A 27,632-nucleotide genomic window follows, 5' to 3' on the forward strand; every position below is an offset into this window, starting at 1 on the left:
AGGTTTCCTTCCCTCTGAATCAGCCAAGACATTAACTCCAGGGTCATTCCCAAGCTTGCAATACATGACTAGCCGTCTGTTAGCTTGTGAGCAATGATTATGAAACTAAGGAACAGTTATCAAGAGGAAAAGGAGGATGATCTGAAGGCGTGTCATGTCTGGGGGCTGCTTGATGATCCACTCGCAGGATACACATCCGGGGATGAATGTCTGGTGACTAAAACGCTCTGAGGCTTTTTCCCTGTCTGTAGCTTGGACGCTAAAAATGACACTGATTACGGCTGAGCAGAGTTTTTGTCTCTGGGTTTTTATGCAACACTGTTTCATTAAATTACATCATGCCATACTTCACGTTTCGATTTCTAGTCCCACTTTTGGGCAACTCCACTCGAGTGTGGGTCTCTATCCTCTCATTGATTTTCCAATTGAGAGCGAGTGCTGGGAGCAGCGAGCCGCAGACAGCATCCATTGTTTCCATTCCTATGACATGATGATGATCTCACTGGTGGCTGCACGCCAGCCTCCGCTGCTTTTTTTTTTTGCTTTTCTCTAGACTTCATCAACTGAGAAGCTGCTGTTAATTACCGGTCCATATTTTAATTACTCATCACTCTGCACGGCGGTAAGCCCTGGAACAGGGACAGAAGTGAGGAGAGGGACAATAGCGATGAAGGGGGGACATTTCTACATCCCACTGACCTCGGCTAATTGCGAGCACATTTGGATGAAAAGGAAAACAGGATACAGAAGAGTGCGCTTGTTTAGCATAAGTGTTAGTCTCTGCACTCGGGCTGCAGAAAAAGATAAACACCATACGGTGGCCAGGAACAGTGTTTTCATCGAGGAAGTGTGCAATTAGTGGTGGTTCGGTTGGTGGAACTCAACCTGTTATCTTTGCTTAGTGGTCCATGTTTCACAGCGCTTTTTGCTTTGGATTGACTAGGTTTCAACTTTCATGACAACCTTCTCTGTAAATAGTTGACTTTATCTAAAGATTGGCATCAAAAACTGGGGATCAAAGCATCCTGTGCAAATAAATACTGACATGATTATCATGTTTAGTGCTCCTAGCTATCAGACAAGCATGATTAAAGCCCTTCTCTCGTGACTATAGAGTAAAGATTCACACTATCTCCTCTTGTGATTAAACTATTTAAGTTATCAGACCCATGTAGAGGCTGATGAATACATAAATACACCTGAAGTAATCAGGGATAATGCTTCCTGGCAAGAAGACCAAGGATAATGGCAGGAGCTATTGCAGCTAAATTATAGATATGAAGAGCAAAATCCACTCAGGCCCACAAGGATAAAAAAAAGAGTGTATAGGATAACGTGTAGAGTATATTTCCATTATGAGATACTCAATAAAGAGGCTTTCAGGTATTGATAGTTGGGTTTCCTCCAAGACAGTGTAAATTATTCATGTTGTGTTTATGTGTGATCAATGGTAGCTGCTCCAGAAAAGATCCAGTCTGGCTTCTTCTTTTGCATCTCTCAGATGTTGTGGTGACTCTCATAGTGGCCTTCAGATCCTTTTTCAAACCGATATGAAAAAAGCTATTCCACTCTGTCAGCCTCCAAACAATTTCCCCTTTCATAGTCCCAAAAGGAGTGTTACTCTCGGGCCGCGAGGCGAGGCAAAATGATCAACCTTTCCCTAAAAGATGAATGTGTCGTGCAGATAACAGGTGTCATGCTTTTACAAATCCCTGATGGATTTGATTTCTGGTTTTACGATATAGATTGGTTCCATTTTTTGCTTTTGCAATTTTTCCTGGTTCCTTCATGTGGAATTGTCTGCAATGTGTAGTTTTACTTGTCAACTTATCCCGAGGTGTACTTTCAGGGACTTGTTTCTAATGTTTCACTGTCCCCTCCAATTCTAGCAGTGACTTTTGAGTCTACAAAAGTGAAATTCATACAGAAAACAACGTTGTTTTTGAAGTCTATCTTCTGACATTCACAAGTAAGCAGGGATGCGATTTCAAATATCAAAATTGTAACCTAAGTTATTAAAATTAGAATATAGATTCTGACATGCTTAATGCACATATTTTCTGACCTTAATGCTTATCGGAACAAGGCTGAGCTCATAAAGTAAGGATCAGGCTATAAGCTTGGTAGTCAGCGGGGTACCCTAATTTAATTTTTGCTGCAACCTTCCACAGAGACCCCTGCTGTTCATCCTCTTATCCTTCAAAGAAGCCATGTCTCACACAGGCAGATAATATGTAGAAATCTCCCTCTACCTTGATGCAGATCTGTGGACCTGGATTTCAAGAGGAGTGAGGGAAAGACCGGGGGAAGAGATTTGAAAGGAACAAGTGGAAAATGAAATGAAGGCCTTTTTTCTTTTGAAGAAGAACTCCTTCTTCATTCCCTCCTCAAGCCACAGACCCCCTCCGAGGACATCTGTCCATCTCTGTATACTCCAAAGGGCTGATTAATGGCATGGCTAACCCAGCACTCAATGCTGAACCACAGCACACCAATCTAATTACCAAGAGAAAGAACACACAGTCTAGCATCTTGCCCTCCTTCCTCTGCATGCATCACAATGAGGCAGAAGTGAAATGGATGAACAAATCTGGATTATGTTTTGCAGAAAAAAAAAGAGAGAAGGAAAGCAGAGCAAAGGAAGAAATGCCCAGGAATCAAAAGGTCGCCTGTCATGAATAATAAAAGTGTCTGCCTCTAACTGCAGTTGGAGTATGATAATGAAATAAATAATGAATTGATTACTATGCATCTGACGGCGCTCAGAGATGATTTGTACGTGCCGCAAGGGGGCCCGAGCTTGTTGCAGCACCACGGACAGGCTTAATGAAAGAGAAATGAAGAATTTGCCTCTTTAATACCACTTGTGATAATTGGGCCTCGTGCTCAGAGTGCTCGGCACAAGTGCATCACACTCCTTAGAAAACATAAATTATGTGGCAACCACAGACTTAGCTCTTCCACTGCGTTTGAAATTAGAAATCAGAAGAGCGCCATTCAATGCTTTGATCTGATTAGTACTGGGAAAACAGCAGGCCCATTAGAGCACAACCAGTCAGATTATACTGCTAAATCAAATCTTCAATATGATCAATACTGTGGCAGGGACGGTCTCCAGTGGAAACAAATCATTGTGATCACTTGTAATTTCCGCTGACAAAAGGCACACACATAAAGGGTTATTATACTGGTGTGTTAAATCTATGCAGAGCCTTAGTCGGGTTTGTAATGATCTACCCTTTTTCTTTTTTGCATTTTAATTGTGTGCAGTTTTGCCTGCAATGATCGGGAACTACCCCACCGCAATGCACGTTGGCTGCTGTGTTGAACTTTATTCAGCTTCTTTGTATAATTAAAACTGCTTAATCTGAGAATGTCATGTTGGAGATGAAGGCATGTTTGTGGACCAGTGGTAGAGTGGGTCATCTCTAAACTGGAAGGTCGGGGGGGTTTAATCCCCGGCTCCTGCAGCTACATGTCCGATGTGAGCAAGACACTTAACCCCAAGTTGCTCCCGCTGCTAAGTCGATGGTGTGTGAATTTGTATGAATGTGATTGGTTAATACTGATGGACACTTTACAAAGCAACCTCTGCCATCAGTGCGTGAATGGCTGTGAACGTCTATAAAAGTGCTTTGAGTAGTCAGAAGATTAGGGCTATACGAGCTCAAGTCCATTCACCATTTAATGCATGTTGAACTACAGTTACCTTTATGCAACACAGAAAACACAAATAACCTTTAGAAACTGAGACTGGCAATCACCATTTGAGTTGGATATGGGGAACATGAAGCAAAGGGATCCTTTTGCTTGACGAAGACACACTGATGGCATATACTCAACCCATAAATATTAATCAGACCTAGCTTCTCCTGACTGCTAAAAAAAACTTGACATCTGACTGTATTCATTGATTTCCCGTTAAGTGAGACAAATGCTCGTACTATCTACTCAGATCTACTCAGATACATGCAGGATAATGTAAACCCTGTTAGACCCTGCCTCTTACCCGCAAAGTCAATAACATACAGATCAACACATACCATCATGGGAGAATGCACACAAACCTGCACACACATTCATTCTGAAACACTAATTAAATTAGTCTAGAGGAGCAGCAGTGTCCCTGAGGACAATATTTTCATTGCAATAATAAAGGAAAAGCTCACGTATGGCTCTCACTGAGCAAATATTTGGCTATGGGTCAGTTCTATTATTCGTCCCCTGAGGAATATGTGGGGGCCAAACTTTTCAGCACTGAAGCGAAGACTGTAGAAAAACAGCAGAAAAAGAAAAACAGTCTGGGCATTTACAAGACCTTGAGGCTTTCGGTTAATAAATCAAACATTCTCCAAAAGCATCCAGAGCTACTGCGTTACCGGCACTGGAGGGTTTGTGAGTGGACTTGGGATATGTGAATTATCCCCATCTGGGAATGGAAGAACTAAATCCTTAATCTTTTCACATAAAGTTCCCCCAGTGGGCGATGATCACTTTGTGCAGATAAGCCGACCGAAATAAAAATATGACAGAGCCCGATGGTGTGTATGTGTGAGGCTAGGCAGGATGCCTGGACTAAATCCCAGCATCCCCGGAGGCGGCCACTGTTATCAAGGAAAGGGAAAGTTATAAGGTCGGACAGGAAGACATAGAGAGAGAGAGAGAGAGAGAGAGAGAGAGAGAGAGAGAGAGAGAGAGCGAGCAGAGAAACAGACTGATAGAGAGAGAGAGTGGACATGGGAATTTTTTGTGAGGCGTGCTGGACTCAACCACACGGGGTTCCATGAGGACAGTGGACATTCATCATCAAAATTGTTGGGTCTTATCAAAGTGTTATAGAGACTTTGCACCTACAGGGACTGAAGGACAAACAAAGAACACTCCTACTGTGCTCAAGCAGACAGGAGTCACTTCTCATACACCCTCAGACTGTGACTCAGCTCCAAAAACATACTGCAGGCAGATGGTGACTTTTTCGATACAGCCAAACTTTACTTTTTGGAAATATTCTCGGCCTATTATTAATAACTGAAACCAGAAATGATCAGTCATATCTGAATCTTTTCTTTTCTTTGTGACAGAAGAAGTTGTGTGGTACCTGTATCCACTCTTTGTTGGAATCCTCCGCTGGCGTCCATGCATTTTCATAGTAGTTGAGTCTCGAGCGTTCTTGAGACCAGCTGGGGTTGTAGTGAGTTGAGGCCACGATTTGATCCGATGTTATCTCTCCTGATTCCATTCCCAAAGGGTCGCTACAGTCGAAGTCTGAAGGGGTGGGGGGGATACAAAGGACAGAGAGGCAGATAGAGGAAAAGGATGGAGAGGGAGAGGGAAAAAAAGGATGTTTATTTCAGAGCACTGAAAGCACCAGAGTATAACCAGTGTCCCCAAGAAGCAGAGCTTGTCCCTGGGGGGAAGGGGGGACGCCGCACGACAGGTACTCAGCGCTGCTGGCTGGAAAGTAGCGGCACATCAGTGACGCTTCAGTAAATCCTTTCTGTTTCTCTCTCTTTAGTTTCTTAATGGAAGGAGGATGGAAGTGTTCCCATTAAGACGTAAAAACTGTCCTCATAAAACATTCAGTGTGGGCTAAGTTTACACCAGTATTAGGCGTTAAAGTGACTTTCCCTCCAGTTATTTCTTCTACTGACTGGATTCATTTCCTCCAGCTCCCTGTGGGCACTTTATCTTTTTTTGCACATAGTCACTTTCCCCCCCCCAACTGGGTCTCTTGGGGGAGTTTAGCTGTGTTTAGTATGTGTGTATTTTGGGGGCCATGTATCACATTCAATGGTCAAACCACCCGAGGGAGGAGGGGGGCTTCCCCTTGTTTGTGTTGACATGGGGTAACCGTTCTGAGGCATCCCGGGGGCTCTGTGGTCAAACGCTCAGCTGAGTTAACTCAGGGGTCAGCCCCTGTGACCTCTGGAGGTCAGACATGCTGACACCGCTGTGGACGAGACCTAAACAAGGTTCCGAACGAGTGATGCGACCTTTTGGTCTGTACAGAATGTGTTCATGACAAACCAGAGGAATGTGAAGCACACTTTTACACTCTCTCTTTCAAATACTTTACTTTGTAGCAGCCATAATGTCAAAGGACCAACAATGGTTAACTTACTAATGTTTGATTTCATGTTGGATAAATCCACTTATTTCCTACACAGTCTAAAGTTTGGAACTCTTCAAACTTTGGTAAAAAAAATGAACTGCTTCTCTACATGTATGGCTTGCACTTCCATAACCATATGGTCCTATGCCTCACGTGCCAATCAGAACACGGGCCCACGCACTTAAAGCACAGGACGAGGGACGGTGCAGAACCGCTATGTGGCTACAACACGAGCTAACACAGATGGTCTCCCCATCTGCCACACTGCTAGCACACCTCAGTCACTGGGTCAGCGTGTGTGTTTGTGCTTTACAGAGTCAATGGGAGCTTGCACGAGTACGTGTTCATGCTTTTGAGTGAGTCAGAGTCTCAGTGTGAGGCTGAGAAAAAAACGTCTCACACGCCTGCATTGTCTGTCACATACCTGCCCGTTCTTGTCAAATGTTTGTACTTCAAGTACACTTAGATGTAGAGATTGTAATAAACAAAAAAAAAAAGGAGCATACGTCTGTTTCTAAGGACGCTATCTGATCATGTGGGTAACCTACCAAAGGCAGGCTGATAGCCCACCAAGATAGAGAGGGGAGGCGCTTGATGGTTGAGGAGAGTTATTGGAGAGAATTAGAGCAAGAGAAGCAGGGAACGAAGAAAACACAAAGCCTCCTTTCATCACCTTATCACCCCTCATCAGTAGCTTTCAGCAAGAGTGTACCCTGCCTCTTGCCGAAGCGAGAAAATCCAGCGTGTATTATGCATGAGGGGATTATGAATGATTTAAGTGGTACAAGTCTAGAGCAGTGTAGACAAAGTTTGGGGGATTTTTTTTTCTCTCCATCTTGGATAAGTCTCGGTTGGTGATGTAAGACAGAGCAACTCATGTAAATGAAGGTATTTACTCCTCATGGGTCAGATATTTCACCATGCCTCTTCATGGGGGAATGTGAAAAAGTTGATTTTGGGTAATCTGATCTTGGATGTGTGATTAAAGCGACTTAAGGAACTTTGAGAAAACAAAGCAAAAAAAAAAAAAATGACATCAGCAGTCGTCGCTGTGCTCATTACTGCTCGTTCCGGTTGTTGTGTGTGTTTCTGTGTAACCACTTAGCGTCTGTCTTCCCTTTGGGGCAACACAAAACTTTTTTTTTTTTTTGGAGATGATTAGTGGATTTGTTGAATGTCATCCATCTGCCTTGCTGTTCAAAGACTGACTATGCGTGTTTGGGGTGGTCTAGCCTCTGGACAGATTTATGACTCCAACCAGCGCTCATCTTCCTTAATGAAATGTTTAGTCAGAGCGTTTTGCAAAATGGGGTCAGAGGGTCGGGCCCTGTGACGACTATGCTGCATGTAAAAGCCCTACGGGTGTGTGTGTGTGTATGTGTGTGTGTGTATGTGTGAGTGTGTGTCCTGGGTGGTAACTAGTAAGGAAGCTGCCTTTTGCAACCTGGCTCCGTAGTGTGTAAAGGTCTTGTAAACCACAGGAGGGGGAGCCAGAGTTATTCCCTGTAACACATCCACCAAATGAAGAAGCACAGGAGGTGTTTATTTAATAACTCTTTAGCTCTGTTAAATGTGTGGGAATTTGTGATAATTGGATCATGTGTGGCTTAGATGTAGGCAACAGCTGCTCCTTACTTTTCGTGATCCTCTCGGGGTTATGTTACTGGACCCTTTTTTCTGCTACACTGTTGGCTCATGTTCTCCAAATGTACTTGCTATGAACAAATCTATTCAAATGACTTTAGGATGGGATGAGAAGTGTTAAATTAAATAATCTCTTTCACCTTCTGCCTTTGGGAAACGGTACAAAGTCCCCTGTGTGTAAAAAAATAAAAAATTGTTGTTGATAAAAAATATCTTCATCATTGAGGACACTTTCAAATCGGCCGGCTCTCTCATACTGCACATGGCACCTTGTATCACCATCTAACACCCCTTCAATAATATCAATAAGAACCTGGTCCACTTCTTTAATAAAGCTCTATTGTGTCTCTTTGGCTTCCTTTTTTTATTTATAGGTTGTGTTTTGAGTGTGCTTTATGGTTTTTAATTTGCCACCAAGTGTTCAATGGCATAATGCAATTGCAGGTCAAGGACAATTTCTTCCTTTTGCATGCAAAAAAAGTTGACAGCATTATATTTCCTGTTCTCATTCCTTTAATTATCAGGCTCCTCTTCTATACATCACCAACTTGTCTGGGTATGGGAGGCAAACAACGTCCATAAGTCGGGTCTAAACTTAGTGCTATAGGCTTGGATGGCTTGGACACTTTGTACACTGAGTTAAGCTCACTATATCTGCCTGCTAAAGGAGCTTTCTTCTTCTTGCTGTTGCCAAATATTCCATGGATAAAGTTAGGGCTCCTTAAATACAATTATGAAGATTACAGTCTAGTCCTGCTCTATACGTCGAGTGTCATTACATAACTTTTGGCGCTGTAAAATGAATTTGAATTGTTTTCTGCTTCTTCTGCCTCCTCCTACTCATTTGTATGATTTGTATTGTTTTTCTGACAGCTCACCTTCTGGAACAGTCCTTTCAATGACAGTAAAGTTGGCAGAAAAGCCTTCCTTAGCGATGGCGCTGTCAGTGTTGATTGTCAGTGCCAGGATGCCGGTGTACGAGATGATCCTGCCCGGTGTGTTCTGCCCGCAGTACCTCCCGACGTATGGGCCCACTGGAGCGGCAGCAGAGGAGAGACAGGAGAGAAATGTAAGACATTGTTACCGAGGTTAGACTTGGGTTAACTCAATATTTGTTTGTTTGCCAGAGCCATGTCACACATCGGTTTTAACTACCAACTCCCCCCTGTGGAGGCGTGAAAACTAGTGTGTCAGTGAGGTATGTCACTGGCTGCATGTCTTTAGCCTGACCCCATAAAAAGGCTTGAGAAAGGACTCCAAACATTCCCAACCTGTTTGCCTGTTGGACACAAAAAAAAAGAGCAAAGCGGAAGGGGGACCTCTGGTGTGGGAGGGTCACGGTCTCTGTCTATTTGCAGGCTGTAAATTCCTCAGTCCTCCCGTCTTCCCGTTTTTTATTTTTTTTATTTGAATTGTGGTGGACACAGCCATGGCTGAGTGAGTTTTGTGAAGGACACCAGACAAGTAAAGACTGGGTAGAGAGAGACAATAAGGCAGCTTTGAAAGACAGAGAGCAATAAAAGAAGGAGAGGGCTATGTTCCAGTGAGCAGCGAGAAGAAGGGGAGGGTGATTGGAAAATGGGAGTTGGAACATTAGAGGGGGGACAGAGAGGTGCAGAAATACGAGAAAATGTCATGGGGTAGCATGGGAGCTGGTGACCTTGCCCTATATGTGCTATGATCCATGCACATTTTTTGAGTGTGTGTTTCTGTTGGTGCGTAGAGACCTGCAGCTTATCTGTGATTAGTAATGCTGTGATCAGTGCCAAGTGACAGTCCTTTCTCCCTCTGGCCTCCCGTCTTCCAGAACATGCCTCTTCCAGCCCAGGGCTGACATGAAAAGGCAGAGGCCAGACCACAGGGATTTACAGGGCAAGGGGGGGGTGTGATGGCTCAGATTAATCTTCATAACCCCGGTGCCTGCGTGTATGTGCGTGGGAATATATGTGTGCTTTTAAACCTGCTAAGGCCTCAACCGAACAAAAAAAAAAGCCATCTCCCGGATTATCTGCATGACTCCCCAGCTCTATAAAATTTTAAAGAACATCGCTCTGAAGTCTGCGTCCTGCCTTCCTCTTCTCCATTCCTCAGGGAAGAAAGACCCGGGAATGGGTGGGTGGGGCGGGGGTTCTTCTTCGACAACATATGTCCAGCGAGGTATGCTCTGAAAGGTGTAATTCCCCCAGTGGTTCACACAGGCCTGCTTTTTTGCCCAGACATGTCCCACCTCTGCACACCTCCCCAACAGCTAGCATGCCTCAAGCCTTCTGTGCTAATGCACTATCGATCTAGCAGGCACCACAGGAACGGCCTGACAAAAGCCAACACACATTTTCCCTCCCATGGCTGATTTTTATACAAGGGTGTCTGTCACATACAACAACACTTGAAGAGTGTGGTGTCATGTCGGCCTACTTTCTGCCCTGAACAAAAAGAGAGCATTGTGTAACTCTTTTCAACTCTTTTGTATCATAAAAAATAATCAACACTGAATTAAGCTTAAAGGGTGAGAAAGCTCTATATATGGATAAGCATTTTCTCAAGAGCTATAGAGGTATTTAAAGGTGAGGTATTTAAAGGTGATAATAATGTGACATATTCTCTGCCTGTTTCTTTAATCAACACTAACCCTGAAAAGTGTCCCCACCTCAAGGGGAGAACACACAGATGAGCTGTGGAAATACTTTGGTGAATCATAGGTAAACTTTGCTGAGAGGTGAGCTCACATTAAGATGGTCACCTTTAAGTAAACTCAGGCGAAAAGGGCAAAGTGCTTTACACTTCAACCATATCACTCTGAACGCTATATAGCAGAGAAGACTGATGGGCTCCAGTTGAAAGCAACTTAAAATTCTTTCAATTTACAGCCACTGATTGGTGAGAAAAGCTTTCATCTTGTCTGCACCCTGTGATGGAATAGCCAGGAGTGAAAAAAAAATGAAAAACTTCAAGAGGTGATTTTGTTCACCGAGTTCAAAGCCGCATGTAGCGGCCATGGAAGTGTTGCTTTGAACACATCTCGCCACTTCTCTCGCTCTGTTTCTCACCTGCTGATTTTAAAGCAATATTTTATTTGCTGCATTAATCAAAGCGAGAGCCGCAGCCTTTACTTCAGACAAAGAGAGTTTGGGTCTTATCAAGGCAGAGCTCGGCCGGGGGTTGACTTAAGTAAGCATTTTCTGCCTCAGTTGGAAACACCAGAAAATGTTCAAAGGAACTCCCTTAAACAATATTTTTCCTGTGTTTTCTATGCTTCAGGGTTGTTAGACTAAACCTCCAATTCCCAGATGTACAGACACTTGTAAATCCTCCGGTCACAATGCAGCCTGTGACAGAAAAAGGAAGGGCGAGAGACTCTCGTAATCAGGAAGTGTGTGGCATTCAGCGGTGACAAAGAATTATACTCATGATGACTCTTGGACCCGAGACAAGTCTGGCAAACACACTCAGCCCATTGGCTCGGATAATGCCTTCATATTGTCTGAAACTGTTCATCCCTTCATAAAAAAACATCAGTGTTGAAGCTGAAACTCTCACTCCATGTTTTTTTTTTTTTGCAGTTCTGGATTTGAAGATTTTCGAGCTTTAAAAAAAAAGAAGCAAATCTGATCTCGTTCATTCATGCAATACTACGCACTGCTACTTTTTTCATTAGTAATGATAGAATGAGTGTTTCCCTGATTTTAAAACAGTCGCACTTCATCACAAGTAGAACAGATCACTATTGGACCGGTTTAAACCAGCAAAGCTTCTCACCTCCAGGGAAGCCATCCCAGATCTCCAGTCGGTCATAACGGCAGAAAACACCAGCAGGAGGAGTCGGGTCCGGCTCCAGTTCGAAGCTCTCGAACTCCAGAATGATCTCAGACATCTTGGGGGCAAAGATCATGAAAGTGCAGTCTAGGTTGTTGGGGTATTTCTCCGGGAATCCAGGTGACTTTATGACACCGCTGTTGGAGGTGAAGTTCCTGGAGCACTCAGGACCTGCAGGAAGAAAGAGGGGAAGGAAACGACATGATGAGACAAAGGATGGGTGGGGAAGATTCTTTTGAATGAGTGTTGGTTAAGTGATTTGTTTCAGGTTGCTTTGTGTGGTGCGTACTGCTAAGCGGTGCCTCACAGCTGCTCTATTGAGAGGAGGACAGTTTATGGCCCATAGACGAGGGACCACCTCGCTATAGCTCCTCCATTCACTACAGGCCACATCTGTGCTTGTTTATCCATTCCTTTATGGTCACAAATGTCACAGTCCCTCATCACTGTACCTGTGTTTAACCTGGAACTCCTGGAACATCTGGACTGTGAGTGTACACTTCAGTGAAAGGCCTCAATCACCAGAATCAAGCAACGGTGTACAAACAGCTTGATTTATGCTGCAAAAGAAAAAATCTATCCCTCTCTCATCAAGACACGTCTGTGAAACATATGAGAGGTGCTCAGGCAAAATTACAGCGCCAGTGACGGAAGGCAAGTGTGATGAATACACACATCAACAGGCACACACCCTTAGGACACACACAATTGTACACAAGGGAGAGTCAAAATATTTATTCACAGCTCCCTGGAGAGCTGCCTTTCAGCTAGTGAGGAGCAGTAACACATTTCCCACGTTATAGCCACTTTCTCAGAGCATCACGAGCAGGAGATTATGATCTGAGACTGACTGACATGTGATGAAAGAAAGGATGATACACAGCTGCAGGAAATTCATTAAGAGAGGGACAGAATGAGACATTAAGACGTGTTTGCAGTGCAAGAAGCGCACCAAATCATAACCAAGCCAACACAACATCAGGAAAACAAGGACTAGTGGCATGAAAGGCATTTATTTGGAGCCATTAATGGCAGAAATATGCCTAAAAATAATGTCATTTTCATGGTGCTCTGACAGACAGCTTGATGGTGATGATAGAAAACCAGATTACAGGGCGTTGCATTACAGTGCCTCTGTTCTACTGTCATTGTGGCTTAAATTAACGGGGCAAACTGTTTTCTGAAGCATCTTGCTGGGACCATAATTGAAGACTATCGGGGCCACTCCAGCTTGTCCACTGCTAAAGTGAGTGAAGGGAGAGAGAGCCATGTTGATTTTTTCGAGTTGAAGGCCATAGCGAGTGGCGTTTTTTGACTCTAAAGAGTGCTGACATTTAGCGCAGCAGCTAAAGTGTGGCTTTCGAGAACACTGGGCACCATTAATTTCACAGCTTCCCCTCCTATTTACCCCCGGAAAATGGAGAGACTTTGACAGGAGAGAGCGAGTGTGATGACAGGGTTTGCTAGATGCTGCAGTTCTGCACTTTTACCTCGCTGTATTGAGGAGAAATGTCAGACATTTTCGCCTTAAAAAAAATACAAATGCAGGACACTTCTTAGGGAAAAAAGAAAAGAGCCTGTATTCCCTGAGTGATGTAGACAGCTGCAGGATCCAAAGTGCAATTCAGGTCAGTGTGTTGCATTTCCTGGGGATATTGGCTCAGGGCTCCACTCCCCATCCATTTCATCAGCCTCCACTGTGACCCTTATCTCAGCTCAGCAGTTGACCAGAACAGATTCGGTCATTGGGAATGGTTCACTCTGAAAACCTGTCTTAATCCAGGCTCAAGACTGGCACCGAAACAAATGTTTATACAATGCCTTGACTGATGCATATATCATACTATATATTTCATCAGCATGAAGCCTAGTTCTACATTGTGAGACTTTTTATTCTTATAAATGCCTTTTTTGAGATGTTGGTTGGACTTTAGAGAATGTGAAATAATACTCAGACCGCTAGATGTACATTTGTCTAACATGGTCTAGTGCATGTTATTGGTTTGGCTGCATGTAAACTGGTGCAGACAAACCTTAATTACACAGTGACAAATCATGATTTTTATTTGGTGGTCAAAAAAAAGTAAAACAAAGTTGTCTCCATAATTTGCAACATTTTTGGCTTATTCCAACAAGTTGCTTGTAAACTTCTTCAAGCATTTATTACAAGAAGATCTGACTCAATGTAATGCAGTTTTCACTGTCGGTGTAAAACATAATTGATGAACTACATTTAAATAGAAGTCTGCTGTTTAATCATTAAAAGCAATCATTTAAACTTCTTAACGGTTAAGTTGGTAGTATTTAACTCATTCTTTGTCTTTTAATAATCTGTCATGGCCTCTTGAACGCTCTGCAGCTGAGCTGGTTATCTTAATGCAAACTGTCATACAAGTGAGACAAAGGCTATGATTATCTAAGTTTGCCTTTATTAGCCTTTAACTTTGTTTTCACCTCATGTTTTTAGCAAAATAACTAACTCACCTGTTTTGATTTAATGCATTTGATTGCTTGGTTTTCTTGGGCAGTTTTTGCACTTATTGCATTCTTCCAGTTTTTATTCATTCTCTAGTTTCTACTTTTTATCGTCAAGCACAACATGAATACAGTGTTCTTATCATTCTTAATGTTTATCGTTATCAGGTTTACATTTCCCATCTTCACCCTAAGGGTGTTTTCTTCTGAACGTTCAAGATGGAGGCCAAGCCTAGAACAAACCCCCTAGTTGTCACCTTCTGAGTTCCTTGCTGCATTTATAACCCCCATAAGAAAGGCCAGACTGCAGCCATCATGACAAAAATAGAGTGGTGAGAGAAGACAGAGCGCTCTGGTGGCTCCCAGTAGTGAGATAATCATCCAACATATCTTTTATCTTGTGTTTCCATGTGGGAGGGCTTCTGTCCCCGGCTCCCCTCACTCCACCCAGGATGCTTCGTGTCCATGTCTGCATGAGAGGCATTCAGTGATAGCTGTCGTGCTTTTCTGTGGCAGCATCAGCGTCTACAGCGTGTGTGCATGCATCTATGTTGACAAGGAGCTCACCAAGAGACAAATAAATCCTGTTGTCAGCCGAATGCTAACTCACTCTCTGTCTCAGCTTTGTTGCTGTTTTTCCTCGCTAGATTTATCGCCTCAATGGGAGAGGGGTTTTTCGGTAAATATGAAAGGTTTGACTCAGGTAGCGCTGATAGAAAAACACAAACAAAGATTGCTCCATTTCATTCCAGATAAAACTGATTGTTTGACCACCGTGCACCCGCTAGTCCAAGCACTGCTTTAAAACAAACAGCCAATTTTACGGCGGGATGTTTGGAGAGAGAAAAAGAAGTAACCTTGAGCGCACAACATTTACCGACAACCTCCAACAGGGCGCTCCAGCATTTACTGCTGGCAGTAATGGATTCCTTTAACTCTTGTTTATATTGAGCCTGCAGAGGGGGGGGGGGGAGTAAACAAATGTCACTGCGAGATCTGAGTGATTAGAGTTTGTTTAACAGGACACGTCGTAGAAGACAAAATGATATTTAATGGAGATCTGATTTCAACGTCAGGAGTGTAAGCGATCAATAACAATAAGTATTAAATAAATATGGTTTCAGCTGTTACTCTCCCTGATGATTTGTCCTCCACGTCTCTATTAGGGCTGCTGCTCTAAGTGCTCAGAGCGGACCAGAGACCGGGCGTTAATCATAACAACAACATTGCGCCAAGGAGCAGGCGTTAAATGTGTTGGCTGGTTGCTATTTTCTTTCTGAATCTGTCTCGCTCTCCCCTCTTAATGTCTCTCACCTTCTTTTTTTTTAAATTTTCCATCCCCTCTCTCCCTCCTCGGTCAGGGTTATTAGTGGCCGGAGCCACGGGGGCTGAAGATGTTGTTCTTGGACTGTTAAGTAAATCACCACTGTTTATGTTCCATGCCGCTCTCTGGCTGATCATTAGCCACCATCCCACCGCCCCCATCATACCTTCCTTCTCTCTCCCTCATTCAGTCCGTGTAACACGCTGACAGAAGGGTTAATCGCAGGTGGAGAATTAACTCTTTCAACAGTAAATCAAACATTAACCTGGAGCCTGCTGAGTGTCAGTCATTGAAACAGATGGAAAGGCAGGTTTACCCATATTCACACACGCACACACACCCTGAGGCACTGCTGACAAAGTATTTAGTGCATTGACTGCTTCTGTAACAATACCCCCCCCCCCCCCCCCCCCCCCCAGTCCAATGAGGGATGACACAGTACTGATTAGGTGGGTGGGTGAGGGTGGGACCACAGTCTTCTTCTCTTGCTCCCTTTTAAGATATTTGTTGTCTTAGGTTTCCATGGGGGCTGTGTGTGTGTGTGTGTGTGTGTGTGTGTGTGTGTGTGTGCGCGTGCGTGCGTGCGTGCGTGCGTGCGTGCGTGCGTGTGTGTGTGTGTGTTAGATGACAGTATGTCTCCATGCCAGATGTGACCTATGCCATCAGGGCGTGCCGTCCATGAAAGCAGAACGTGCCCCCCCCTATTAGACCCCACCCAACACACACACCTTGAAAGTGTTTTCACAGGTGTGTGATTAAAGTAAAAGCACCCACATAACAGTGACATGATAAAAAGGGCTTCTACATGAAGCGATGATGTCACAGGGCTCAGTCTGGTAGATTTAGTCCACATCCATGATAATATGTTTTTGTCTGAAACTGCACAACCATTCCCTTTTTTTATGCAAGATCTACACTACATGAGTGTTGAAGTACGGCGGCCGACAGAAGGATTCGACCTGCAAAACAAATCCTGCAATGAAAATTCACATTTTAAAATCCATATTTAAGGTCTATTAACATTTAGGCATAGAGACTATTGGAAATGTTGATCCGGACAGCCCGGGTCTGATCAGTCCCGAATGACTCTTCCCTGACTTTTTCTGGAGACAAACAAAAAGGACATCAGCCCCGACAAGCAGTGGTTTAAAAAAAAGAAATAACGTTATAACTTATAACAGGCACTGCTGACTTTGTTGCCTATGCGAGCGGATGTTGTGAAGTTAAACTCTGCAATTAATAAAATGCAGAAGAAAAACTGTTGAACTAAAGATTTCAGTGTCCAGCACAATTATCAGCCAACATGAAAAAAAAACACTTTCTTTGTTCAAGGAATCAATGTCTGTTTTTGTGTGTGCTTGTTTGCTTTGGCACGCACATGTCCAGACTGAAATGCTTCAACCGATGTCTGGACGTGGATCATTTCCGTTATAAAATGCCAATTAATAACAAGCGTGAGTCATTCTGCTGAGTAATTGTGAGGCAGACGAAGACGAGGGAGGGCACAAAGGAGGCTCTAGTAGCACTATCTCTGCCTCTTCGCCCACATCAGTGGATCCTCTGCCAGCATTGATGTGGCTCTAAGTAAACTGCAGAGCTGTTTAAAGAAAACACATGTTGTGCATGTGTGTCTACTTAGGAGGACTGATCTTTCCAGAAACTCTCGAGGAGATAGGCTAAACACAGCTTTCAGCCAATCTACAAAAGCACCAGGATTTGGCTGGAGGTTAAACCCCCACGTCATCTTACTCTGCCTGACATTTTAGGGCTGACATCAGGGACTCTTGTTTCGACTGCTGGTTGTTTACAGAGACTGTACGCAAGAAGTTGATGTGACCACCGTGACGTCACTCATGTTGAACTACCCTTTTGAAGCCTTGTATTTGCCATCCCAAACTTTGTTTGTTGTTCATATTTGGACCAGGCGATGGTTTGGCATCGCTAAATCTGTACCCCGATGGACCATCTGCCTAAAACAACTTAGCAACCATAGATAGCCACACCCTAAACCACAAGCCTGATTGTGTGTTTTACTCTTAAAGGGGCTGTATATTACAAAATGAACATCATGCTATATTACAGAAGTCTTGGAACAGGCAACTGAGACCATAGTTGTATTAGGGAATAGTTATTTCCCATACATTTGGCTTAATTTTGAAACCAGTGGTTTTGCTCCCATGCTGGCCATAAAACAAGAAATTTGTTTAATACACTTCTGCTTTAGTTTAACTTGTGAAACCAAGCGGCTACATCCACTTGTTGTTTACATTCAATGGTTGTTTGTCAAGTCAAGGCCATAGTTCTTTATTCACTATTTTATCACAGCCTGGAAGTTGGAGGCCTCGGTAGAGACAAACACGACCAGCTTGCTAATCTACTTCCTTCAGCTCAAATATTCCTCACTCCCCCGACTTGTGCCTCTCCTCTATCTCTTTCTCCCCCCCCCACCATCCCACTTTTATTCCCGTCTCTTGCCAGACTTCAGCCAGCGGAGCAAGGCTGCCAATTTGCAGGCCATAAAATAAATAGCCCATGCTAATTAAGATGGTTGGATGGGAATGAGGTGTAGAGAGAGGGGTAAAGACTGTTGTGGAAACGGCCGCAGAGAGCCGCAAAACAACCTGTTCTTTTTCCAATTAGACACTTTGCAGGCTACGGTTGATGAAAGCAAACGTTGCAAATGCCAGCTTGTTGACGTATGTGTGTGAAAGTGTATTTACATAGTCAATGGCTTAAGTGGGTAAGCTTGCACATGTAAACATACTTGTTGAAGTTGGCATATGATCCCTGAAGGGAGTACATGTGTTTGCTTTGTGGGTATATTTATCTTCAACATGACCTTTGCTTGCACGTACCCCCCAGATGAAAGGCAGCACCAGTCCCTGGGGTTGACTTCCCGTGATCTTCAGGCCTCTCATCACACTGATAAACAGCCTGCATTCTTTGCATTTCACTTCATTGGCATGCAGAGGCGCAAGCTTCCCATTCCTCCATCCGTTATCAGAGCATCTGTGTATCATCATTAACGTTACATGTGTTAGCCAACACAATGTTTTCCCAGCTAATACCCTGCTTGTTGATAAGCTGTACTAATCAGCTACCTTGGAATCACTCTTTTTGTTTGGTTCACCCTCTCCCTCTCTCTCTCTCTCTCTCTCTCTCTCTCTCTCTCTCTCCCAAACAAACAAACAAACAGGGATGTAAATAGATCTCAGAGCGCCGTTCTCTTTTGCAAACTGTGCTGCAGCAGTCAAAACAAGGCAAAGTCAAAGCATAAAGCCAGTCTGAATTTACAACTGCATCACAGTGCTGCCCTTGTCCTCGAGGGAGTGGCACTTACTGCGAAACAAAATGAAAAAGTTCTGTTTTAGCCGAGGTCAGACTACATGTTATAAGTATATAGTATATTTCCCGATCCAGCAGAAGTAGATTGATCATTTTACTATCCATAACATCTGAGTTTCTTACTAGATCCGTACCTCCTTGTATCTCAGTGTGCTCAGCACTATCAGCACTGCATCCCCTAACACGCCTCATAAGTCTTGGCTAATAGCCGAGACTGAGAAAATACCGAGCTAATCACAGGAAGAATACAGCACATTCAGGGTCCTTATTAAGGGGAATGAGGCGGCGATTTGTGCGGATGAGTTTGTCGGGGTGGAGTGTTCGCTTTGATCTCGTAAATGGACCCACACTCCACCAGCTGCCCTGCTGTGATGGCGACACACAAACACAAGCACAAACCCACACCATCCCAGAGTAAGAGGAAGGAGGGACCTTACGAGGCCATTCATCATGTCTCCGAGGGTCACGGGAGGCCTTCCCATAGACTGCTGCTTAGGTTAATTAATGAAAGTGGAGTCTGGAGCACCTGTCTGCCTAAGAGTCACTCTCCAGATATGTGCCTTCCTCCTCCTCGTCCTTCCTCCAGTCTAAACAAAGACATGCAGCCAAGCAACAGGAAATTCTGCATCATGTTATGCTGTGATAAGATAGACATCCCCTGAGGATATTTGTGGTTTATCACGTCTGATTCCCGGCCAGATTACTCAGAGGTCTTTATTTTTAGTTTTAACATTAAGGAAGGAAGCTCAAACTGATTCTAGCACTCCAACAGATGAAGGTGAAAGCACTTTCTAACCCTCCATTCAGTTCATCAGCTTAAATTCTCCAAACCCCAACCGTAGCCTCGATTTGGACTGCCGTCTGACAATGAAACAGTGTGTTGTCAAGTCAATGCTTAGCAAATTATACCCATGCTCATTGTACAATGATTCAAAGCACATTAAAACAAGCTGCTATGATTATGGAACATATGGGACAATGATTCATTGCTTTTGAACGGAGCATATTGGCTGCCATATTGCGATTGCATAATTTGACGCTCTGGTGCTTCAACTAAATCACAAACAAACCATGAAATTAGACGGAGCGGCTCTTTTTTTAAATCCCAAAAATCGAAAGTATTCCTGCAACTTCCATCCAATCATACTGCGGGTGTTTGATAGTTTAAGACAAATCTGATTTATTTGTGATATGGAACTTATATCAGTGTTTCAGAAGTCAGAGTTAGCTTTCAGGTGTTAGGCAAATCATTTGCACTTCAACACAATGTTTGGAGTATTATCACAAAGTATTACACTGCAGTTCATTTTCCCTACAATGAAGGACCATACTGTTAAAGCGCAAATGTCTTCTGTTTTCTATGTCGAATGGAAGAAGCTGCTAGATTATTTGAAATGCATGAAAATCTATTCTTGATCTTGGACTCAGTGCTTGAAAGGAAAAGTAACCCCTGCAGGACGTAGTTTTTATGGGGAAGAAACCGAAGCTAATGATTTCAGAGTGCACAATATTGTCATGCTAGTGTATTTGTTTAAAGCAATTCAATTCACCAAATGACTGTGACATGAATTACAATGCTACAAAGAACAGTTACTTCCAGTTAGGTTAATATGGAGACAAATGAAGGAATCCATGCAATGTGAAATTGGTACAATTTTCTCTCAAATCAGCTGTAACTTTAAGGTTCAGGGATATAGAATTCAACACAGTACATCTAAAACTCAAACAGGTTAATGGAAAATGATTTCCTTAACCTGAGAAATACAGCATTAGCTTGAGCAATACACCCTTGAGACTGCCACTAGTGTCTGCAGGGTTTTCCTCTTGAAATAATAACTAGGTGACACACTTAATTTGATAAAAATAAACTGATGATGAAACATTCGATAGATATTACAGATGTGAGTGCAGGTCTACAGTATTTCAAGTATTAGTGACATGTCAGGTAATACTTCAGAGAGTGGGGGTAAAGTGAAGCTCCAGCTGTGTTAGGCCACCCACCTGTCTTGAAGATCTCGTATCGGATGGAGAAACCTGCCCCGTGAGTCTCGTAGTCCGACACAAACTTGATGAAGAGCTGGTTTCCTGAAGAGACGACGGGAGACGGGGCGATCTTCCCACAGTACTTCCCCACGAGCTGACCGCTCTCATCCACACCGTCCCGCACCTCCACATAGTCATACCTAAGAAGAGGCGAGAGAAATAGAAGCAGTGTTAGTCAAAGTTTGGAACCCCTTGAGGCAGGATTTTCATACACTTCTTTGTTGCTTTCCTCCCAAAGAGGTAAATTGGATTTGTAGGAAATTAGGCTCATGTTGTGCCTGAACACACACACGCACAGATAAACACACATACATTCATACTCGGAGGAGCACATAACCAGAGCCGCACAGCATATTGTGCAGGTAATGTAGTGGAAATGAAACACTGTGTACTAATGAGGTCTCAGGTTAAAACTCAGGGAACAGGTGGGCAGGCTTTGCTTTCATTATATCGACCTGGAAAACACACACAAACACAAACACACTCGCTGCAGAGGTGCTGTGCCCAGAGCACAGGTTGAATTTACCTAACTGTTTCAACTGCTGAACCTGAACGCTTATCCATCTCCTGTTTAACCACAACACTGACGATGTGTGTGGGCCTGTTTTATAAGAGAAAATGGGAATTACAAGTGATGATATCTCAGCCTTTGGCTTAAGCTGGTGCATAGAATGAAGCAGGTGTTAAAGCTGTTAAACACACACAAACACACACACACACACACACACACACACACACACACACACACACACACACACACACACACACACAGCATCCCACTGAAATGGAATTTCAGACCCACGGCTACAGAAGGGAGCAGACGCCTAATTGAGTCAGCGAGGAGTTTAGGAGCAGAGGAAGGAAAACAGCTTTGAAATAGGCCTTTGGAACAGGAGCTATGACGCACACACACACACACACACACACACACACACACACACACACACACACACACACACACACACACACACACACACACACACACACACACACGGATGGAATCTGCCGTGTGAAACTTAATCGGGTGAAAGAGAAATTAGGCGGACTGGCCAATGAGGGTGGTCTAAACAGCCTCTGGCAGTCCCTTGCATGTGTGTATATACAGAACGTGTGTTTTCAGGCACTTGTTACATTGAACGATTTGAGTTGTGGTTTTCGCTTCTTGTGTGTGTGTGTGTGTGTGTGTGTGTGTGTAAGTCTGCATGATGCTTCAGATGACTTTTCCGTGCTGTGTTCTGACTGCAGATGATGGTGCTGAGAGTCGATCCAAACGTTGATTTGACTTCAGGTTTCCTAATTGCCCATAACCCTGATTCACGCCAAGCTCCACAAGGCCTCTAAAGGGGAACACATTCCTGCACAAAGCCCTGATGACCTGCTGTGATGGTCCTCCGTCTTCATCAGAGACAGAAACCAAAAAAAATGCAATAAATACAAAAACTGAATTCTGACGTGTGAGTATCATTTTCAGCAGCTGTGAGGGCACTTTAGTTACACACATGCTCTCTCTGTCTTGTGCAGAAAGTATGTGCCTCCTGGGCAAAAGGGGGGCCTGTTTTCATAGTTTGTCTTGATTCCCAAATTACTGTCAAAACATCACGTCTCCTTAGCGATTCTCAATTTGCTTAATGCGCAGGCTTTCGCACAATAAGGCGATTTACACTTTGAATGATGGCTCAGGGTGGGCGAAATCCCTCAGGTGGGGCCCGACTTGTATCAACACGCACTCTTTGGCACCTTGGCTTCCTTCTCTTGCCTCAAAAGTATTTTGTTGTAAAAACAAAAGTTACCTGAAGTGATCTGGGTAGGCTGGGGAGGTGTATACACTGGGTTTACTTCATATAAATATTACTGCAAGTACAAGGAGTGAGCTTTTGAGAGGGAAGGACAGGGGGGTTACTAAAGGAAGCTGGTGCTGCTTGAAATTGGCTCCCAGGAGGAGGTGCAGTGGATGGATGACTTCACTCGTCTTTCTGCTTGGATAGATTTATCTGAGGTGATATTGAGCTGTCAACGTGCATCAAGTGCCTTCTCTTCATCCCTCCTTTAAATTTTCAGTTCCTTGGGTTAGAGGTTTGCTAGATGGAGCAGCTGTCTGTCTTTTTAAAACTAGGCCATGAGAGGCAATCCTGTTTCTCTTTGAACCTTGAAACTATTACAAGTGGATTCAAATCTGTTTTCACTTCATTTTTGTTCTGAACTTAGAGGTTTTTCGATTCGTTTGGCCTCTCTTCTCTTTGATATCAGAAAAGATTTTCTTGGTCTGTCAGCTCAGCTTGACCACCTTTGTTTTAGCGGCTTTATCAGCTGCAGCAAAGTAGAAAAAAAGTGTTTTTTACATGGTGTTTACAACATTTACCCCAGGCTACATGGCACTCATTATTTAGAGGATCACTCTGAAGTCCCCTGAAGGAGGGATCATTGTTGTTGTTTTCTGCTGCAATGATATCATCATCGAGTTAAGTCACGGGAATACATCCTCATCCTTGTTAAGGAAAAGAAGACATGAGTGCTAAATAATTTTATCACTGTTAACCTTACTTAAGATTTCTGTTGAAGTCCAATTTTTCTGCCTATAAGGTGCCATAGACAGAGTTCATCAACATAAACTCCTCTCCTCTCCTCTCCTGCTCTCTTCTCCTCTCCTCTCCTCTCCTCTCATGTCCTCTCCTCTCCTCTCCTCTCCTGCTCTCTTCTCCTCTCCTCTCCTCTCATGTCCTCTCCTCTCCTCTCCTCTCCTCTCCTGCTCTCTTCTCCTCTCCTCTCCTCTCATGTCCTCTCCTCTCCTCTCCTCTCCTCTCCTCTCCTCTCCTCCTCTCCTTCTCATGTCCTCTCCTCTCCTCTCCTCCATCTTTCTCTCACAACACAGAGCATCAATCTTTGTGTGGCCCTGCTCTGTTCTATCAGCCGACTTATAATTCACCTCAGAGCCCCTGTCCCCCACCCCTCCGAACCCCATGCAACTGCCAAAAGCTGAACATTGCCAGACGCCTAAAAAATTGATGCTGAGATGCATCACAGAGATGAAGAAGACGAGAAGAGCAAGCTGCAGTGCAGCTGAAGAAGCCGAGTGGGTGTGTTTATGTGTGTGTGTTTTTGTGTGTGGTTTTATGCTTTCTGTGTACATGCATGATATATCAGTGAAGGGTGTCATGAGCAGATGTCAGTCAATGTTTTCATTTTGCCTTTCCTCATGAACTCTTGATTCCCCATCCAAACAAGGATGACACTCTTATTTTTGTTTCCATTTCGACTCCTCACACCTCCACAAAGCTGTTGCATTTTTACCCCGGCACATCATCAGCTCGGATGGCCCTCGTAAAAGGCAGCACAGCGGGGGAGAGGATGCAGAAGGAATAGAGAAAACGCCCTGGGGGTCCTCGCTTCCGCTCTATATGCAAGCGAAAGAAAGGAAAGAAGAGACCCCTCATGTAAAACGTCTCTATTTGTGCCTAAATGGCGAGCATGTCAGCCTGAACTCCAGCAGTTCTGCACGATTGAGCCCACACTGCACTCTGCTAACACAGATCCATCCAGGCCCTTATCATCTGGAAGACATTACAGGAAGTGCTTGGCCGGGCTGTTTGATGCGTGCAAAAGGATCTCTTGTTGCCAGACGTGTTAAATGTAGCTGTAATCTATTGCTCTGAACACCTGTAGGGACACAATTCCATGACTCAATTGGGAACCCCACTTTCTCTAGAACCAAAAAAGAATAATATTAACTTTGCCTGCTTTAACTCCCAACAGTTTGAGGGTCTTGCCGCTCATTTACGTTGTCCTAACCTGCCAAGTAAAACAGATATTGCTCTTCTGTAGGGGCTTTAAAAAAAATGCTTTTATACGTCGTATCACTGCCGTTGTTGTGTCTTTTATTCCTCACAACAATACAATCCAGTTGAGCCGTGCACCTATTTATCCGTCTCGTCGGGCTTTGCGTCTGGGTGGGCCTGCCAGCACGCCAACAACACACATACACAGTCGATTACACACAGGCACACAGTGAGCAGCCTACCACAGTGCTAATAGTAAAAACGGTTTGCCAATCCAGTGGGGAAATTAAAGGGAAAAAAGAGAGGGGGGCGAAGGGAGGGGTGAATGTAATTCTCAACGACCTTCGCTTCACCGACTCAAATGTATTAGCCTGCCTTCTTTCTTCAGGCACAGAGAGAAAGCAATCCGCTAGTGTCAAACAAGAACATTAGCCCTCCCTGCAAAGCCAAAGAGAAGGCGACAAACCGTCGGCCTAACAATATAAAACTTATACTGCCTGAAGCTTTCCCATGGATATAATCTGTCCTCCCTCTATAAACGTCCGCTTGATATGGTTCTACAAAAGCAATGCAATCTGTGGCAACGGAATAACACTATGACAGACTGCATAAGCCCCATACAATTGGTTAGATTTCTTAATCAGACCATTTATAAGCTGTGGAAACCCCCAGAACAAGAGCTCTTTCTTTGCTACTACTCCCTTTAGTTCAGCTGCGAGGAGAGCAAAATGTCCTGTGCATTTCTCAGGCATTTCTCTTTCTGCCGCTGTCACGGTATAGAGCCTGCTGTTTCACAAAAACATGTCACCTACAACATGTCAAAACATCTCTGTACTACACAAGTGGGAAAGCCTAAACAACAGACACGGGACAGCTCTGTGAGCCCCAGGGGGCTGAGCAGGGGAAAAGGACTAAGTTGTCAGCTGTCAGAAAACTGGAAGAAAAAAAAAAGGCCCAGGGACTTCATGTTTTAAGGAGTTTTGGTTAACAAACTGTCACTTGGGGCCCCGGAAAAACATCATTAACATTTGTACAAGGGGGCACGAGACAACTTACCTTTTCCAAGCCTAGAGGGGACATACCTCACTGAAATAAAATCCTCCCTTTCTCTGTTTCCCCCTCTCTCTTGCATGTGACATTCATCAACCCGCACTAGAAGCACAGGTTCCCTCTGTCCTCTGGCTAAGTCCAGCTGGAATGACTCCCGTTGTCAGCTTGCCTGGACATATGAAAAAAGTAGCTGCAGTAAACCCGTTTTACATCTTAATGTCCCCAGCTAAAGACGTTAGGCCTTAATTGAATTGCCAACAGTAAGATTTCCATTGAAGGTTAAGACCTCATCGTTAGAATAGACGCTTGACCATGAAGCATGAAGTTTATTTTAGCTATCACCCTTCCCCCGCTGATGTGTCTCCACTCCTGAATCTGCAGAAAATAATTGCAGGAGTTTGAAGTCCTCAGAACGCGGTAAACCCACCCAGCAGGATAAACCACCGACCAATCAGAGCTGATGGGTTCAGAAGTGGTTCCTTGTCAAGCGAAGGGGAGAAGGGCATGATTGCTTTGCTCACCACCACGCTGCCACATGGATGGATGGAGGGAAAATATATTTTGAAAAAAGATGGATGAAAAGATGGATATGCCCCTGCACAGACGGCTCAGCTGCACTCCTCCAAGTGGCCTCTTTTGGGTGTCACCCCCGCAAGGTTAACCCTCAGCTCGGACATATTTTTAGATGCGGTGGCTGTTTGTGATTTTGCGGCGGCGGTGGCCAAACGTTTGTTAAGCATATTTCCTTTCCTGAACAGCAATTATCATTAGCATTGATGGATTTAGCGTACCTCCATCCATTAGCTTCCCTAATTACACTGTCGAGAGATCTGCTGTCGCCAACAATCAAATTAATGAATTTGGCTATTTAGGCTCAATTATTGCGTCCCCCCTCCCTCTGCAACATGCACAATAATCCTTTATTTGGAAATATGAGTACAGACTGACAAAGGGAGATTTCTGCCCCAAGGGGGGATCCTTTCTGCTCAGCACAGAGGAGGCTCAGACTGTTGTGTGCTGGAGGGGGGCGGAGGGGAAGTAAAACAAGCAGGCGAAATCAAACTGACCACAATAGATTCCACTGTTAGCAAGGCGACTAAATCCCCCACGCTCATCTCACATGTAACACCTAATGCACTTTTAACCCTGTCAGTGCTCAAGTATGTTCAGCTGACTAGTTTTCTATTCCCCCTTTGGGACACCGAGACACGCCTGCAGGGCAGAGACTGAGCCGTGCATATTTTTAGTCGTCCTGTTACGCACACTTTGACCTTCTTCCCTCATTAAAATTGCAAAGCATGACAAATAGGTCACAATAACTTGATTATAGCGATGTGGCTATGTGACAGTCGTTCAAACAATAGAAGCAATACATCTTCTTTTGGTTAAACATGGTTGTTGTCTTTTTTTAAGAATAGAGTGACTCTTCTTGAGGAGCTCAGAAAATGTTGCTTCTTATAAAAAGTGAAGAAAAAAGGCTGTTCATCAAATGCTAATTTTTTTTATTGGAGTTTCATTAAGATTTTTAACAGTTTTAGCTGTTTTAAATCGTCCAAAAAGGAATAAAAATTGAGCTTTGCTGCCTGTATAACAATGTGTGTCAATAAAGACTATTTTGATGTTGTACAAAACAGAGAGCTGCCATTTGATTCAACCTGCAGAGCACTGTGGGGTTGTAAAATGTAAGTCAACATAAAAGCTGAATAAAGCACATGCAGATGTGAGTAGAATCAATTTGATTCAGTGAGAATGAGTAATCAGTATTAATAAGAAAAGAGCCCATGGCCAAATGGAAACACACACATTTAGCATTTTCCCTGCTAAGAGAGCTTTGGATATAAAAATGCTCAGCATACAGCAGTGCTCTATATGCAGCTACATGTGATATGAATATTCATACATCAAAGTACTGTATGCTTTCACACATTGAGTCAACAGCCCTGAGGCTACAAGTCACACTTCATAGAAGTAAAGCAGCATCTATTACATATAGTCAATAGCTCTGAGAGGTATTGTGCAATATGTCAGCTACAAACCCTATCATGAAAAGGTT

General features: G+C 43.8%; 1 protein-coding gene across 2 annotated transcripts in view; it reads right to left on the reverse strand.

Moving 5' to 3' along the window:
* nrp1a (neuropilin 1a) overlaps window positions 1-27,632 on the reverse strand; it is a 66,103-nt gene that overhangs the window by 24,867 nt on the left and 13,604 nt on the right. For both annotated transcript variants that reach the window (XM_065948732.1, XM_020630971.3), the window contains exons 4-7: window positions 20,715-20,896; window positions 11,513-11,740; window positions 8,635-8,790; window positions 5,099-5,265 (exon numbers count right to left, since the gene is read on the reverse strand). In XM_065948732.1, coding sequence (XP_065804804.1) covers window positions 5,099-5,265; window positions 8,635-8,790; window positions 11,513-11,740; window positions 20,715-20,896 — 733 coding nt within the window. The remainder of the gene's footprint in view (window positions 1-5,098; window positions 5,266-8,634; window positions 8,791-11,512; window positions 11,741-20,714; window positions 20,897-27,632) is intronic.

The sequence above is a fragment of the Labrus bergylta genome, chromosome 20 (genome assembly GCF_963930695.1).
Source record: "Labrus bergylta chromosome 20, fLabBer1.1, whole genome shotgun sequence".
Taxonomy (NCBI): domain Eukaryota; kingdom Metazoa; phylum Chordata; class Actinopteri; order Labriformes; family Labridae; genus Labrus; species Labrus bergylta.